Below are 17641 nucleotides of genomic sequence, written 5' to 3' on the forward strand. Positions count from 1 at the left end.
AGGTAAGGTTAGCCAATTAAGTTGCAAGTCTTTGTTTCACCCCCCCCCCCTTCCCTCGCCCCTCCCCGCTCCTATTTAATCTGCAAATACAGTAAGGAGCTGAATCTCTATTCACTTTAGCAACTGAATTTCAATTTATTGGTGTCGCGATTTCAGTAGGAGGAATTTCGATTGAATGAAAGTTCAAAATCAATGTTCACGTATGGAATCGCGGATTCAATACCGACTGAATCCGATAATCGACTCGACTAAATTGTTTATTCAATTTAATCACAATACAGTAGGACGTGAATCTCTATTCACTTAAACTTAATTTCAATTATTGAGTGAATCGCGATTCAGTAGGAGTGAATGTCGATTGAATGAAAATTCAATATCAATTTTACTGTAGCTGAATCGCGAATCGGCCGATTCACTAAAACGACTGAATCTCGATTCACTCTATGACTGAATCGCCCGATTCACATACGACTGAATTCCGATTCACCAATAGTCAACTGAAACTATTTTTAGTCGACTAATGGATTCAGTCATTTGAATCAATGATACAAATACATTGATTGTAATCTCAATCTATTTCAAACATTGGTCTCAAACCATGTTTATAATTTTTTTTGTTATGGTGACCACATGTCTGTGAATTTTCAAACTACAGGATTTATGATAGGTCAACGGAGAGCCTGCGATGCAGAAATCTAAAGAAAATTATGATGCTAGTGGAACAATGAGAAAGCTGTTCCCCATGATAATGAGGCTTTGCAATAATTCAACAAAGAGTTTTAAAATGTTCTTGTGCAGGGTGGTGGACATCGTGTAAGTACCTGTAACGATGAAAAGCTGAGTAGAAAACATTGTTGATGATACACCTAACATCGAACACAAATGTGAGTAGAGATATGCAATGCTTGCCCCTGCTGTTGATCCAACATCGTCTGGAGATTTCACAAACCCAGTCTCCCAAATTTTATTCAAGGAACGTTTGATAAGATTGATAGAGACTGCTAGCAAGAAAAGTCGATGAAAGACCAGTGAAGCGGAAGCTGACAGCCCGAATGTGGTACCCCACAGACTGAAGAACCTAGTTTTTCTCTTGACTAACACAGGATATGAGAATGGACAGTGGAAATGCGAGATATTGTTCATGGTGCTAACAAGTGAATTCTGAAGTCCACTGCATGCACGCCTGCTAAAAAGAAACTGATAAACAAGTTGAAGATGCTGCTGCAGTAGATGAATGTAAACATAAAGAAAGTGAGGTGGGGGACCGAAAATAGCGGGAGATGGGGAAGGAGCGAAAGAAAAGAGGATGGTGAAGGGCCTGCAACGTCTCTTCGCGTCACCATGGCGTGCAGAGGGTATCTGCATTACTGCTGAGGCAAAGTCAGCTGGAAAGCATCATTATGGAATTGCGGTACATAGAGAAAAGCCAAGGCATTCAGCTGATGATTCTGATGGAAGAAGCAGGATTTGTGAGTTCTTAAATCTATGAATCTATTTTATTTTTTATGTTCAGACTCACTGTTTTTTAGTATTTACTCTCCTCTTTATTAAATTGAATATTGTTACTTATTTTCAGTGAAGTAGTGGTTTTATATAGTGGAGACAAAATTGAATTGTTTCTTACTGGCTTTCAAGACTTTCCTTTCCTGATGAGACATTGAGGCAAATTTTAATGCAGGCATTTGCGTCCATTTATTTTGAACAACAAGAGAAAAAATGAAGTCGGAAAACTCTCCTCTTAAGCATTCTTGCTGCAATGTGTAGACAACCGTAAGTATCTTCCTTTATTCTTTTTAAAATACAAAATTCAGTTTAGCATCTTATTATACAAGTTTTATGTTGGCTACAGTTTTGCAACATTCATCACACAGATGAGGCAATGATGAATATGCAATACAGTCGTTTTGCTTCCCGGATGGATGAGCCAACTGCCTCTGGTATCCATATATGAAGTTTAAATGAGATTGCATATGGTACAGATTCGAAGATAAATATTTTTCTTCTTTAAGCCAATTTACTATATCTTGTTAAATCTCTGATTAAATTCCAAAACCATTAGGTCTTCTTCCCATAAATGCGTTTGAGCATTTCTACATTGTGTGCTATCGCGGCTAAAGAAATCCAAGTATGGCAGCCTGATTGACAATAGCAAAAAGCTGCCCCAGACTACAAGGAAAAATACCAAGGTCGTCCATGACGGGCTTTGGTATTCGTGTTTCCCCCACCCTTTTGTTAATGTACTTTTAAAACATTTACTGGGCGAATACAGTAATACATGAATCTGCATTTACTAAATTGAAGCGGGATTCACTATAGTTGAAAGCAGATTCACGTCCAGTGAAAGCAGATTCACTCTTAGTGAATGCCAGAATTCACTACTGTGAATCCAGATCACTCCAGTGGAATCCGATTCACTCCAGTGAATCCAGATTCACTCCAGTGAATACAGATTCACTAATGTGGATCCCGATTCACTACTGTGAATCCGCGATATCACTACTGTGAATCCCGATTAACTTCTGTGAATCCCGATTCCGACTTACACTCGTGAATCCAGATTCACTACTGTGAATCCAGATTCACATATGTGAATCCAGATCACTTTAGTGAATGCCAGATTCACTTAGTGAATCCAGATTCACTTTAGTGAATCCAGATTCACTATTGTGAATCCAGATTGCACTATAGTGAATCCAGATTCACTAAAGTGAATCCAGATCCAATTTAGTGAATCCTGAAATCACTATAGTGAATCACTGATTAACTAGCGTACGAGAAATCAAGATTCAGTAGAGTTAGACAGTTTGAACTAACTCTATTAAATCCTATCGAGTTAGATCCAATGATCGTGATTCACTGCAATGGATACTGTTCCATATAAACAACCAAAACAATTTGCTATATTACATTAAACATTATTCTACTATAATAATTTGGATTTGTAATGTGACACGATTACTTTTGATTAAACAGCACCAGAATTTTGTGAGATATTTGGCAGACAAGAAACATCAACAAGCGAGTGCAAATAATTACATTAACGCCTGACCAGAACTTTGAGATGGAGTGGAGAACGACCAAAAAATACATATGATTGTGGTATTTTGTCATGAGACATATGGAGACTACATGGGCGATTGGTACAGCAAATTGGAAGCTTCTGGTTTTTCATAGAGAGGCGTGTAAGTGTTAAAACTAAAAAATGTGTGATAATTTACAGTTAATCTTCATTACTTAACTGTTGTTCATATCGACAGGAGCGATTAAAAATCACAGCTACATAGACTGAGGTATATATACTGTTGCCAAATTCTTAACTGAAGCCCACCAAATGAATTGGCCAAAGAAGTAATTAGCAAGCCCAACAGCACCATGCTGAGACTGGAAATATCAAAAGAGAAGAGGAAGACCACAAGATGATCTCAAAGAAAATGATAATCTGTAATCACCATAATTTACAATGTGAAGTTTAAAGTTATTGAGTACATTGTCACTATCTGTTATTTCTAGATTTGTCATAATTTTCAATGTTGAAGTTTACAGTTATTGAGTACTATTATAAGAATAGATTTTGTCATAATTTCGATTTCAGGGCAAGAGATTGGGAGATATAATCCAATTTTTTATGTAACATACAATAAAATAAATCATACTTATTGTGGATTGTATGTATTTAATCTGGAATAACTGTTTGGCCATTATCTTAAAGTTGAATCTACTCGATTCAAATGAGTGGATCGAGATTCACTGGGTGAATCTTCTCGATTTAGTGAGTGAATCGCGATTCACTGGGTGAATCGACTCGATTCAGTTTTAAAACCCTCACTTTCCTAACTGAATCGAGTAGATTCACCCAGTGAAATCGCTATTTGAGTAAATCTCATCTCAAATTCGAGTAGATTCAGCCCAGTGAATCGCTATTTGAGTAGATTCACGTGGAATTCACATGCTATATGAGTAAATCTCAATCTCAATTCAATTTAAAACCCTCACTTTCCTAACTGAATCGAGTAGATTCTCACCAGTGAATCGCTATTTACATAACTGAATCGAGACGATTCACCCAGTGAATCGCTATTTACAAAACTGGAATCGAGTCGAATCAACCAGATGACTTGGATCCTCACTAAATTAAGTTGGATATAAAGACTACAACAGTATAGATACAATAACTATATGTAATTTTATAAAAAAAAAAACACAAGCATGATTATTATATTAAAAAGGTCAATTATTATAATTTTAAACAAAAAGTTGAAACGTCATTTCAAATTTTAGAGATATATTTTAAATTTTTTTTACAAATTTACAATTACTTTATAAAGGAGTTTTTTTTGAAAAAGACCACTTTTAATATATTTAATTAGCAATATGAATAATAAAAATATTTAAATTAGCAAAACCAATCGACGTTTAGCCATGTAAGCACACCTGATTGAAAGTTAGTCAGTTTTGCAAAAAAATGTCCTTGAGAGATACGCGACTACTAATCCCAATGTAATTAGTTGAACATAATCCTCGCATGTTGGTATGGAGAGTCGCACTAATTCATTCACCCTCGCGCTTCTTGCCCTCACCCATCTCTAAGTCTTGATTTGATAGGGTTTTTTAGGAGTGAAATGGAGGTGCAATGAGGTGGAGGCATTGGCATATTTTTAAGCCTTTAGGTTTGACTGAAAGGGATGAGAGGGGAGGTGATTTATTTTATAGTTCAGTTTCTCTCTCCGATTTTGTGCTACTAATTTAATTAGTATTTAGACCCGTGCAAAGCACGGTTTCTAGAAGATTTTCTGCAAATACTTAACGTGTTACCAAAATAAAGAATTCTGCTTTAAATATGAAGTATAGTCGTGGAAGTGAACTGGATAATTAATAAACAGTTCGGTTATTATTCATCTAGATATTCGATCAAGTTTAATTCAATAGTTCATTTAGTACTAACCAAATAATGTTTAGTGTTTGGCTCATAAATGAATAGAATTTGACCAAAGGTATATTCGATTCAAAGCTTGTGAAAATTTCTAAAATTTAAGAGTTGTCATTCCATCCATTTTGACTTTTTTTTTGTTTATTCTTATGTAGTCTTTAACATAAAATCATTCTATAACAACATCTAGATGTTCATGATGGTAGAGAGGAACCCGAAGAGTCATATCTAAACTTCTTCAGATGTTTGTTGTAATGCGTAAAACTTAACTTATTAATCACAGTGTTAAATTCAAAAATCCCATGAAAAAACCTAGATTTTGCGATAGGTGATGAGGCAAACTCATGTTACTCACCCTCTTCATTTAGATCTCTCTGCTGAACTCTTTCTATAAGAGAAGATAATGGTACAAAGATGTGTTATATCAACATGGAAGAACATGAAAGTTAGCAAGTCTACTCCCTTTCTTTTCAAGAAGTAAAAACTCTGAATTCAGTGATCTCAAAATCCTCAAAGTTAGCAAGTCTACTCCCTTTCTTTTCAAGAAGTAAAAACTCTGAATTCAGTGATCTCAAAATCCTCTTCTCTTATCTTTCGAGCATTGTACTTTTCAAGAAGTAAAAACTCTGAATTCAGTGATCTCAAAATCCTCTTCTCTTATCTTTCGAGCATTGTACATCCAGAAATAAAAGGCTCAAACTCAATAAATTATTAAAATTGAGAAAGCCCATTCAAGTTGGGACCTATAAGAGTTACAAAACTAATATAATTAGAAAGTTTCACCCTAAAAATTAAATCCACATAAATGAATAAAAAGCCCAAGTACCCAAAATCAAACTGAAATATGAAGTTTAAGCAAGTACAATAGGTTTCTTAAGATATTTACTCCATTGAATTAATCCCTCAAATCAGTGAAATTCCATTAGGTCCCCAAATTCTGATCTCTTGCTAATGGTACTCTTGGCTGGGTGGATAAATTTTAAATGAATTATAAGAATAAGTGCACCTAATATCAATTTCACCGATTTGGGCGACTAATTCCAAAGTACCAAATATTTAACGGACTAATATTTGAAAAAAGAACAAACTACGAAGAGATCAAATCAAAATCGAATCGGATCGCATCGGATCATAAGAGATCGCAAACCTTGCTTATGGCCGGCACCTTTGTCGACGGTGTGACACTGAGCGCACTTGGTCTTGGAAATTTTCTCTCCAGCCTTGGGATCGCCAGCGCGAGCATCAACAAACGTCGCCCTTAGAGATTAGAGAGAGCACTTCTAAGATCTAGGGTTAGGGTTTCCTCCTCTTCTAAGACATAAAAAACTATTTGAAATGCTCTACAATCTCATTGAAGAAAAAGAAGGCAAATCTCACTAAAGAAAGATAAGGAAAAATAGGGAATGTGGGAGAGGGAGAGAGAGAGAGAGAGAGAGAGAGAGAGAGAGAGAGAGAGAGAGAGAGAACATGGGGGTGGTTATGAGGTGGGGTGGGGGTGGGGTGGTTTTCCGAAAAATAATAGGAAGAGGTAGTTTGTAGAGGGTGGGAAGTTTTATTTGTATATACTAGTATGGTGCACGCGCGTTGCACGTGTATTTAATTTTACGTTTAATTTTTGTGATGATACTTTTTGTGTGTGTGAACTATCCTTTGAAATGATCATCATGAGTAATTTCATAAAACTCAAATACAAAAAAGCACCAATCATTTGATGTTTGCTAAGAAAATTTTTAGGGATAGCAAGTTTAATGGATAATCATGATGCTCATTTAAAGATATATAATCACGCTGCACGTGGACATAAGTATGAAAGTAATTTTTATATCAAAATAAAAATAAATAAGCTTTTATGTGTGTTGCATGTGAATTGGAAGTCTAATACCTTAAACTTATTATCGCAATTAATGTCTATTAGCACATGTTTAAATAAGTAACCTACATACTATTCACTTAACTTATGTATGTAATAATTAAAGATTACTCCATCCACCATCAAAATTTACCCGAACAACAACAATAATATCTCATTATATCATTTCATTCATTTTTTTCATCTATATTTATTTTACTGGTTAGTTTTTTAATTACTCGTTATTCATGAAGGATACGATGGATTAAATATTGAAAATTTCAAACTCAATCAAGCGCAAATTTTTGACTAAATTTAGTTGTCAAAATTCACTTAAAAATAATGAGAAAAAATATTTATTATGGAGAATGTGCTATATATATAGTTTACATGACCCAAAAAATAAGGAAAAATAAAGTTCTATCATATATATTTCAACGTTTTCTTTTGTTTAGGATATTAATTTATAACATACCAATCGTTAAATATCACACACTATGTTAAAATTTTACAAAATGGATTTTCAAGTAATATATAGTTAGTGGAACGCTATGTTAAAATTTTACAAAATGGATTTTCAAGTAATATATAGTTAGTGGAACGCTTGCAATCTCTTATTAAGAAAATGAGTTAATAATGTAAATGAATTTGTAAGTCAAGTGTTTTTAATCCCATCATTCCTACATTGGGATTTTAGGATACATCATAATGTAAATGAATTTGTAAGTCAAGTGTTTTTAATCCCATCATTCCTACATTGGGATTTTAGGATACATCAAAAAGGCATTTTACATATATCTACATTGCACACATTCAACCAAATATATGCATTCCATACAAATATTCCTATATATATAATTTTCACATTGTTGTCAATAAATAGTTATTTACTGCTTTCATGTTACTTGACACTAAGAACTATTATGTGAATTTACTTTGTGCCCGATAAACTCCAAATTACACCACAAACTTCCATAAATTACACATAATAGAAAAGCAATTTCTACAAATTTATAAACCTCAAGTAAATAATATTTCTCAAAATAACAAAAAAATGATATAACTCCTAATTACACCACAAACTTCCATTAATCACATGCACATTAAAAAAGTAACATCTACAAATTTATGAACCTCAAGTAAATAAAATTTCTATCTACATGTTTTTACGTAACCATCTAACACTATTTTTGAAAGCTATAAGTAAATTATAATAATAGTATAAACTATGATTACCTTTTTACTAACCTGTAATGATTGTCTTTTCTTCCCTTCCTCAACATTTTTCTCCAAGTTCTATTTTCTATTTGATGCAGGATATGTTTGACTGATGAAATTAGGTCAATTTATAGGAATCACATGACCTTTAAATTCTAAACTGAAATTTTTATTTGTAATCATGCATCATTGATAGGTGTAAATGAGTGTAACGGTAGTGGAAATAATTTTCAAAATAATAAATGTATGTCCTCAATTTTTTATAAGTGAAGAACGAAAAGGCTAGAGACAATTTGTACCTTTATCCTAATGATGACATTAATATTGGATTAGTGGAGGGGTTACAAAAATTAGAAGTTAATATTAGTGGACAATTAATATGAGAGTTATGACATTATTAGAATGTATGCATATATATGTATGTGTTTATATGTATGGATGCATGTGTTTTATGTATGTATGTATGTGGTTTGGAGGGCATTTTTGGAAGAAATGTTTTAACATGCCAATCCACTTTTATAATAGTATTAGATAGATTAGATAAATAAGTAACCTACATACTATTCACTTAACTTATGTATGTAATCAGCAAAGATTACCCCATCCACCATCAAAATTTACCCGAACAACAACAATAATATCTCATTATATCATTTCATTCATTTTTTTCATCTATATTTATTTTACTGGTTAGTTTTTTAATTACTCATTATTCATGAAGGATACGATGGATTAAATATTGAAAATTTCAAACTCAATCAAGTGCAAATTTTTGACTAAATTTAGTTGTCAAAATTCACTTAAAAATAATGAGAAAAATATTTATTATGAAGAATGTGCTATATATATAGTTTACATGACCCAAAAAATAAGGAAAAATAAAGTTCTATCATATATATTTCAACGTTTTCTTTTGTTTAGTATATTAATTTATAACATACCAATCGTTAAATATCACACACTATGTTAAAAATTTACATAATGGATTTTCAAGTAATATATAGTTAGTGGAACGCTTGCAATCTCTTATTAAGAAAATGAGTTAATAATGTAAATGAATTTGTAAGTCAAGTGTTTTTAATCCCATCATTCCTACATTGGGATTTTAGGATACATCAAAAAGACATTTGACATATATCTACATTGCACACATTCAACCAAGTATATGCATTCCATACAGATATTCCTATATATATAATTTTCACATTGTTGTCAATAAATAGTTATTTACTGCTTTCATGTTACTTGACATTAAGAACTATTATGTGAATTTACTTCATGCCCGATAAACTCCAAATTACACTACAAACTTCCATAAATTACACATAATAGAAAAGCAATTTCTACAAATTTATAAACAAACATAATTGGATACTAATGGTCACTCATTAAAAAAATTATATTACTTACAAAAACCATTGAAAATTGGATAATGAACATCAATCTCTCCTTCTCTCCCTCAACCTTCACGAGTGCATCTTAATAGAAAATCATGTAGTTACCTTTTTTACTATCTACATGTTTTTACGTAACCATCTAACACTATTTTTGAAAGCTATAAGTAAATTATAATAATAGTATAAACTATGATTACCTTTTTACTAACCTGTGATGATTGTCTTTTCTTCCCTTCCTCAACCTTTTTCTCCAAGTTCTATTTTCTATTTGATGCGGGATATGTTTGACTGAGAAAATTAGGTTAATTTATAGGAACCACATGACCTTTAAATTCTAAACTGAAATTTTCATTTGTAATCATGCAACATTGATAGGTGTAAATGAGTGTAACGGTAGTGGAAATAATTTTCAAAATAATAAATGTATGTCCTTAATTTTTTATAAGTGAAGAACGAAAAGGCTAGAGACAATTTGTACCTTTATCCTAATGATGACATTATTATTGGATTAGTGGAGGAGTTACAAAAATTAGAAGTTAATATTAGTGGACAATTAATATGAGAGTTATGACATTATTAGAATGTATGCATATATATGTATGTGTTTATATGTATGGATGCATGTGTTTTATGTATGTATGTATGTGGTTTGGAGGGTATTTTTGGAAGAAATGTTTTAATATGCCAATCCACTTTTATAATAGTATTAGATATTAGATTTAGAGTGCTGTTACGAGGACCCAAAATATGGGACTAATGGAGGGGACAGATGATGTGTCCCCTCCCTATTGCATAATGAGTTGGCATGAGTTGGCATGACCAACTCATTATGCAATAGGAAGGGGACACCTCACTTGTCCCCTCCATTGGTCCCATATTTTGGGTCCTTAAATCATTTTCCTTAGATTTATAAGTTGGGTTTTTACTGTTCATGAGAAATTTTTTTGTTGTTCTCCTTTAGTTTATAAGGAGTAGATTTGAAGCATTTATTCTCTCTATTTTTTAGTTCGTTTTGCTATGCATCTCCCCTCCATTCCTCTCCTACCAAACGAAGCCCTTGTAGGGCCCACCACTCACATGCCCATATATGAGACCTATGGAACAAAGTTTCCCACCGACCTGGGCCCAATAAAAATTAAGTATTTGAGTCCAAAAGATTTAGTTCTATAAAGCCGATGTTAATTTTTTAGTTCCAAGAGGCACGGGACTAGACGCATTTATTATTAATAAACTAATTAGTAGTCCCTAGTCCCATATATTTCCAAGCTTTATATTTTGCAATATCAATCAGTTTTTTAACCAGCTGTGTGGTAAAAAGTGATCGATTTTAATAATTAAATATTTTTATTTTTATGATTGATTTTGCTAATTAAATTTGAAAAACAGACTTTTTTAAAAATTTATCCATATTTTACTTTAAAAAAATGAAAAGTAAAGTCATTCATATTAGATTATTTTGGAAATTTTATTTTCTCCTTTTAAAGTTTCGTGAATATTTTCTAATAGGATTTATATTTCATATCACAAGCTCTTTTTTATTTTTTTTGGGACAAGATTAGCTTATAATGCTTTAGGGCCTTTTGAAACCTCGTTGATTTGCCTTTATCATTAGGGACTCCACTTTGAAACGGGATTCCAGATATCACAGGGGCCGACACTTTCAATAAAAAAATCCGGCAACTATAACCAGTTATTTGCTAAAAATCACTCGCCTCGTGATTTCTATTGGTCATGTTTAATTCGCATACTGATGAGTTCAGCAAATTTTGTATGCGCATTTATCTATTTTCAATAGTTAATCTCAACTCGAGAATTACAATGAATAGTATATTGACAAAAATACCCGAAAAATTGAATTGTCAACAATTTCATGACTTGCAAAATATTTATTCCCGAAATTAATATAAATTGCTTTTCAAGGATTCATAATTGACTGTTTTAATCGTGATTTTTTCCCATAAAAACCCTTGAATTTTATATGGTTAGTTTTAATGCTTTTTATACCATAATGAGGCGCAGTAAAATAGGCAGATGCAATTGTTTGGGCGAGTGGGCTGTAAGAGCATCTCCAACAGCTTCCCAATTTTATTGGTATTCTCACTTTTGGAGAATTTTGGGCTTTTTTTTGGTCCAACAGATTCCCTATCCCATTCCCCAAAATAGGGATGGAGGAAGAAAAAAGGGGAGTCTTCCCCAAATCTGGGGCATTCTTCAAATATTTGGGGAAAGCTTGGTCATGAATATGGCACGTTCTTCAAGACGGGATGGATGAGAAAATAAATATAAAACAAAATCCGTAATTAAAAAAAAACCATGGGGGCAGTTCCAATGCATAAGAGCAGCCAAAAATAGGGATGTAGAATATTTTTATTATTGTAATAAATGCAGGATTCTTCAAAATGGGGAAGCTGTTGGAGTTGGAGCAAAAATAATTTGGAGAATATGACTTTTGCTTCCCCATTTTGGAGAAATTTTTAGGGAAACTGTTGGAGATGCTCTAAGCTGTTTGGTTTTTTTTTGTTACATATGTTGCCAATAAAACTTACGTGATTTTTACTTTGAGGTAATTAATGAAAATTAGTGCTTTTCTTAATAAATGATACCAATGTAAATAACAAAAAAGTTGAATGAGCATTCCGAAGAGGCCAATAAGGATATGGAAAATGATTTAAGGACCCAAAATATAGGACCAATGAAGGGGACATGTGAAGTGTCACCTCCCTATTGCATAATGAGTTGGCTATGCCAACTCATTATGCAATAGAGGGGGACACCTCACATGTCCCCTCCATTGGTAATATTAAATAGACATAATGTAAGAGAGGAAGGACACTGGTAATCGTGGGAAAGGGAGTTGAAAAAGAATTAGATGAGATGTGGGCATTTGTATGTATTGATTATAGCTTGAATGCAATGTAGTGATTTGAATTAATTTTGAAGGACATTATGAGAAATCAAAAGTTTTGGTACTCATATTCTCTTTTATAAGTAGTATAGATATAAATATAGATATGTACGGCCACACTAGTTGAAACAAACATATAACTGGTTGCTGGAATAGTAATATTAATATGTCCTTGAACATCCAATACAAATTATGTAATAATATTGTAATGTTAATAAATTTAATTGTTGCACATATAATATGAGTATTATTTATATAATTGTTATATATCCTTAGAAGTTATTTTGTTAGATCATACACTATGATGATCACTTACTTGGAGGTATAATATAACTTAGAAAAATTTTAAATTTGTGTTTAATCTATAACTAGTAAATGATAACTTTGTTATAACATGTTATTATGCATGACACCGATATGTGAGATGTGATGGTGGGTCTCAACCACCGGGAATGAGGATTTTTCGGGTGTATGTCATAAACACGCATTTGTGATGTGTGTAGCACTAGACCGGATTTAGATTCTCTAGGACGAGTCACCTAGCAGATGGGGATTTCAGATTGTTACATGATCACTTTGACTTGATGATATTATCATTTTCGATTTAATAATTTAATTAGTATACTTTGATGTGATGGTTAAACTTGTTTAGCAAGCGCTACACAACCTGAAAACGTTGGTTTGCTAAATTATATTTAGGAAAATGATGGATATATATATAGCTCATTATGATGAGTTAATTTATTATATATTCCCATGAAGTTATTAAATTTCTGTTGACGGGTGGGTTTGGAAATATTTTTTAAAAAAACTTACTTTCTTATAAAAATAAAATATTTTAATGTTTTAAAATAATTTTTATTTATATTCAAGGGAATTGCAATTTATGCATGAGCAAATAGGTGAATTATCCTACTTAGAGTTGCCTAAAATAAATGATACTAGAGGGGACTGAATGTAAGATATTATTTATTAATAATTAATCCTATATTATCGAAGAACTTTTATGAACAGTTGGTTGGATAGGGATTTGATTGATAAATTAAAATTATTAATTTGATTAATAATTGGTTCTCGATATGGGACCCAATTGGTCTCACTAATGTCATTAGAAGAGGCATACATACAATGCAATTCTATTTCCACCCTTAATTGTTATGGATAAAGTTTTTGAATAAATATATTCTATCTTTAATTGTTATGGATAATGTTTCGAACATTATGAATTGTTAAAAATTAAAATCTCTAAGTCTAGTCTAATCCTATATATAGAGTTCATATGTAGCCTTATGAAGATACATAAAACCTTATGAAGATAATATGAAGAATAGAAATAGAAATTTGAGAACCTATATATCTCTCAGTATTGCTCCTTTTCGATGACGGGTAGATTTCAATTGGAGGTTTTTTCTCTTGAGGAAGCTATTTCGGACTGATCTCGGGATAGATTATTGTAGAAATTCGAAAAGCGTTTTAGGTGTTCTTCTAGTTTTTAATTAGTTTTGGTTAATAGTCATGATATGCTATTTCCGCCGTGTTGCATGTTATATTTCCAACACCGGTGTAGCACAATGTTTTAATGTCAAATATCACGTCAGAATAGCCATAAAAGAAGAGCTAGGGTGCAAAGTTCAATTTTGCAAATGTCTCGCGTATGGCTCAGAACATCATGCTCACCTGCGAGGTTTTCTAATATAACGTGCATGTATTCAACATTTTCTTGATTTGTAGTCAAGTTTGAGTCACATTCTTGGAGCCCGAGGACGCATCATTATTACAAAATGGAAGACAGTGTAACTCGTAGCGTGAGCCTCACCCTCAACCCACGGAGTCCAACCTCCCCACACGAGACGGGCAGCACAAATCTTGTGTGTGTTTCCATTCTCCTCCATCAACGTACTTCCACCCTTCACCAAACTCCCAAGACTTCTCACTGCAGTAACAAAACTGTCTGCTCCTTGCTGTTTTTCCTCCCAAACACCAAACAGCCTCCTTGCCGTGCATTTGCACTAACGGGTCGGATTTGCCTGAGTTCGGACCCCGATCGCTGAAAAGTGAACGGAAAGCATGCATTCACTCATTAACTGAACATATTCATTACATAAGTTGGATAGCCTCCTATTAGATTATATTCAATATCTAATCTTTTCTCATATATATTTATCAGCGGGCATCACTACGGACACAAAACCTCTTACAGTTAGGCAAGAGACATGCAATTCAAATTCCGCTTCATAGCTACAAAACAAAGATATCGATTCCTATAAGCTGACCCTTATTATTGCCAAAGAAAAACATTTCAGTAGCCCGTATTCTATTACTTGTACGGTGGATTGAAACCGGAAGAATCCTTGCATCAGTGCCCGCTTATCTTATCCTCAAATCTTTTTTGTTTCGTACTGATCAAAGGGCTCTCCTTGTATGAGATAATACATTTTCTAACGAACCTAGTCCGTTGGATACTTTCTCCTGGCACCCCGAAAAAAAAAAAAAAGGAAATCCGAATCATGGATATTGGATTCGGGCTGTCGGGTCTACTCCGGTGCAAGTAACACCTCCAAACTCCAAAACCAAGACCTGACCCAAACCCACCCCCAAGGTCCAACCACCCTCACTATAACGTCCTCTTGGGCTCTTCCCACCGTGTCCCTCACGAGCCCAACGTGCTCCCCTCCCCCTACTATTTCATAGTAATTCCCCTCCCGTCCCCTCCTTAATTCCCTCCTCATGGACTCCAAACCCGAAACCAAGCCGGCCCTCAAACGTTCCGGGTCCAGTTCAGGCCTGGCCCAGCCCGCCACCCCGTCAGCCCCCTGCGGTGCGTGCAAGTTTTTGAGGAGGAAGTGCGTGGCCGGGTGTGTGTTCGCGCCGCACTTCGGGCCCGATCAGGGGGATATGCTACGAGGCGCAGGCGAGGCTGTCGGATCCGGTGTACGGTTGTGTGTCGACCATTCTATCGCTTCAGCAACAGGTATGTCCGTTGAAACGCGCTAACTAAATGCGAGTCATGCATGCGTGTAACTGTCAATATTAAAACTGTCATTTTTTTGAATTAAGCTGGCGGTGATTGTCGCGGTGTCACTTTGCGTCTCATTTGGTACCTGAGAATCTGACGGAAATGAGAATAGAACAGACTAAGTAATAGAATAGAATTAATGTGAGAATGAAATGTTCATTTCCATTCTCACGTTTGGATACAATTTATAAAATGAAGTGAGAATTAACGTATTTTAAAATTTTATATTTTATTGATTCCGCTTAAATGGGATTACTCATTCCCTATCATTTCATTGGGAATGTTCATTCCTACATAAAGTGAGAATTGATGAGAAGTGGGAATGAACAGTTCAACTTTAAAAAAGAGGTTGTGTTTGGTAGAAAGGAATGAGAAGTAAGAATTAATAATCCATTCTCATTAATTCATTCCCGCGTACCAAACGAGGTCTTACGGTTTACGCTACCCAAGGGAGTTCTGATATATACTCGGATTATTAATGTTCAAACTAAGATTGTTGTTGGTGCTAGGGATCGCCGAAATTGGCAAAAACGTTATGGTTCATGAATAATATATGGAGTTAAGTTTCTTAATGTAGTTTTTTTATACAAGTCAGCCAGCTTAGCTAGCTAGCTCCTAGCTGGATATAAAATCATATAATGGCTACTATTCATAATTTAACAGTTATTTAATCTGAAAAGATGAGCTAGACTGTAGTGTACAAAAATGGATTAAAATTGGATTTTATCTGAACTCCAAAGTTTTATCTTAGTTCATCTCTCTTCTTTTCATTTGAGCTAGTTTAATTATAACGGCATATTATATCCAAATGAGCGACGAAGACCCTTATTAGACTATATAACAGCCTCTCCGCATTATTTTAACACCTTTGATTGGAGTTAGTTCGGACGACGGGGTTGTATTAGGATATGAATATTCTACCACTGAAAAAGTAGCGGGAGGATCATTACTTAATCACAATCATTGATTTGGCTATGTTTTTTCTTTGAGTGCAAATTGAAAATGAGTGTAATACATAGGGTTTGGTGAGTGTTAGATTTAGGATCTATCACGATCTCCTACTAGATAATCATCAGTTATGATGGAAAATAATTAAGGAGAGGATCCAAATTCGTTGTATTAACAGGCTATGTTAATTGCATCTTTATTGGAGTCGAGATAGATTTTACGTGTGTCACAATTCTTGAGAATTTTCTTAGTGGGAGATAGATTTTACGTGGGCAACAATTCGTGATATTTTTCTTGTAGGGGTTGAGTCCTTTTGATGGAGTTTTTAAGGAGTGAGGGCTCAAAATCAAACCCGACTAACTTCTCAGAACAAGCACCGCTCGGTTTAACCACTTGCTATCAACTCTCAAGTTGGTTGATCTAGCCGCTAAGCTAAGCTTGCCTAGTCATTTACTTTGTTGTGTCTCTAACGAAATCTATATTAAAAAAAAAATCATATTCTATGCATGAATCAGATCCAACAACTATCATGCCATAACTCTAGAGACCTCTTTAACCATACTCTACCAACCATTACAATTAACTTAAATACATTTCTATGTACGTTCTCCTTCGCATTCTTCCTCTCAACTAACACACCACATATTTCATCCAAGGTTGGAAGATTCCAGATGTCTTAAGTCCTACAAATTCCAACCATCTCTAAATTTCAATCGTTAAAAGGACCTTCCTAAACTAAATGAAGCAAGTACAAACGAGCAAAAGGTTAATTTGAGATTCCGTTTTTTTTAGAAATAATCCTTCGATTTCACTACGTCACTGATGATTTCTACACGTTATCTGCGAGTTACCTTGATTTTTGCGTTCCACAACAGGTTGCATCGCTGCAAGCTGAGCTATCCGTGGTGCAATCCCACCTAATAAACAGCAGGCTGGCTGCAGCAGCCTCCAGCAGTCTCCACGGATCGCGGCAGCAGATGCAGCAGCACAACACAGTTCTCCAGCCAGCGTACTCAAACACATCCTCGGTATCCAACAACAATGCGATCGACCTCAGCAGCTTTCCTCCTCCTGGCTTGGATCTCCCTCATGCTTCTATGCCTTCTCGAGGAACATTTGATGCGTTGCAGCTCTCATCGCGACCGCCGCAGGATGAGGATGAGGAGGAGAGTAGGAACACCGTTGCTTTTATCGATGGGGTCTTTCGTCAGAAGTAACTTCTTGTTGGCTTAGTTTAGTATAGTGCAGTAATCGGGAGTTTTGACATCCTTGGTACGGAGCCTTATATTGTAGCTTTTGATCAGAATAATATTGACATATTTAGAGAAGACAAAATAGAAGGAAATTACACTGTTGGTTTCCTAAATTAATCATCTTTTTC

The 17641-nt window shown here is 34.3% G+C and overlaps 1 protein-coding gene across 1 annotated transcript; it reads left to right on the top strand.

Annotated features, from left to right (window-relative positions):
- Nucleotides 1307-17608, top strand: LOC109834612 (LOB domain-containing protein 30-like). The gene is made up of 4 exons (XM_020402647.1): nt 1307-1469; nt 1577-1580; nt 15186-15267; nt 17136-17608. The coding sequence occupies exons 1-4, from the start codon at nt 1307-1309 to the stop codon at nt 17475-17477; spliced, it is 591 nt and encodes a 196-aa protein (XP_020258236.1). The 3' UTR covers nt 17478-17608.

The sequence above is a fragment of the Asparagus officinalis genome, chromosome 3 (assembly GCF_001876935.1).
Source record: "Asparagus officinalis chromosome 3, Aspof.V1, whole genome shotgun sequence".
Lineage (NCBI taxonomy): Eukaryota > Viridiplantae > Streptophyta > Magnoliopsida > Asparagales > Asparagaceae > Asparagus > Asparagus officinalis.

What these genes read in the sequence shown, in the direction of transcription:
- LOC109834612 (XM_020402647.1), top strand. Translation starts at nt 1,307, where the DNA reads ATGGTGAAGGGCCTGCAACGTCTCTTCGCGTCACCATGGCGTGCAGAG. An exon ending in TTCTATCGCTTCAGCAACAG is followed by an intron (nt 15,268 to 17,135) that starts GTATGTCCGTTG and finishes GTTCCACAACAG; the next exon opens with GTTGCATCGCTGCAAGCTGA.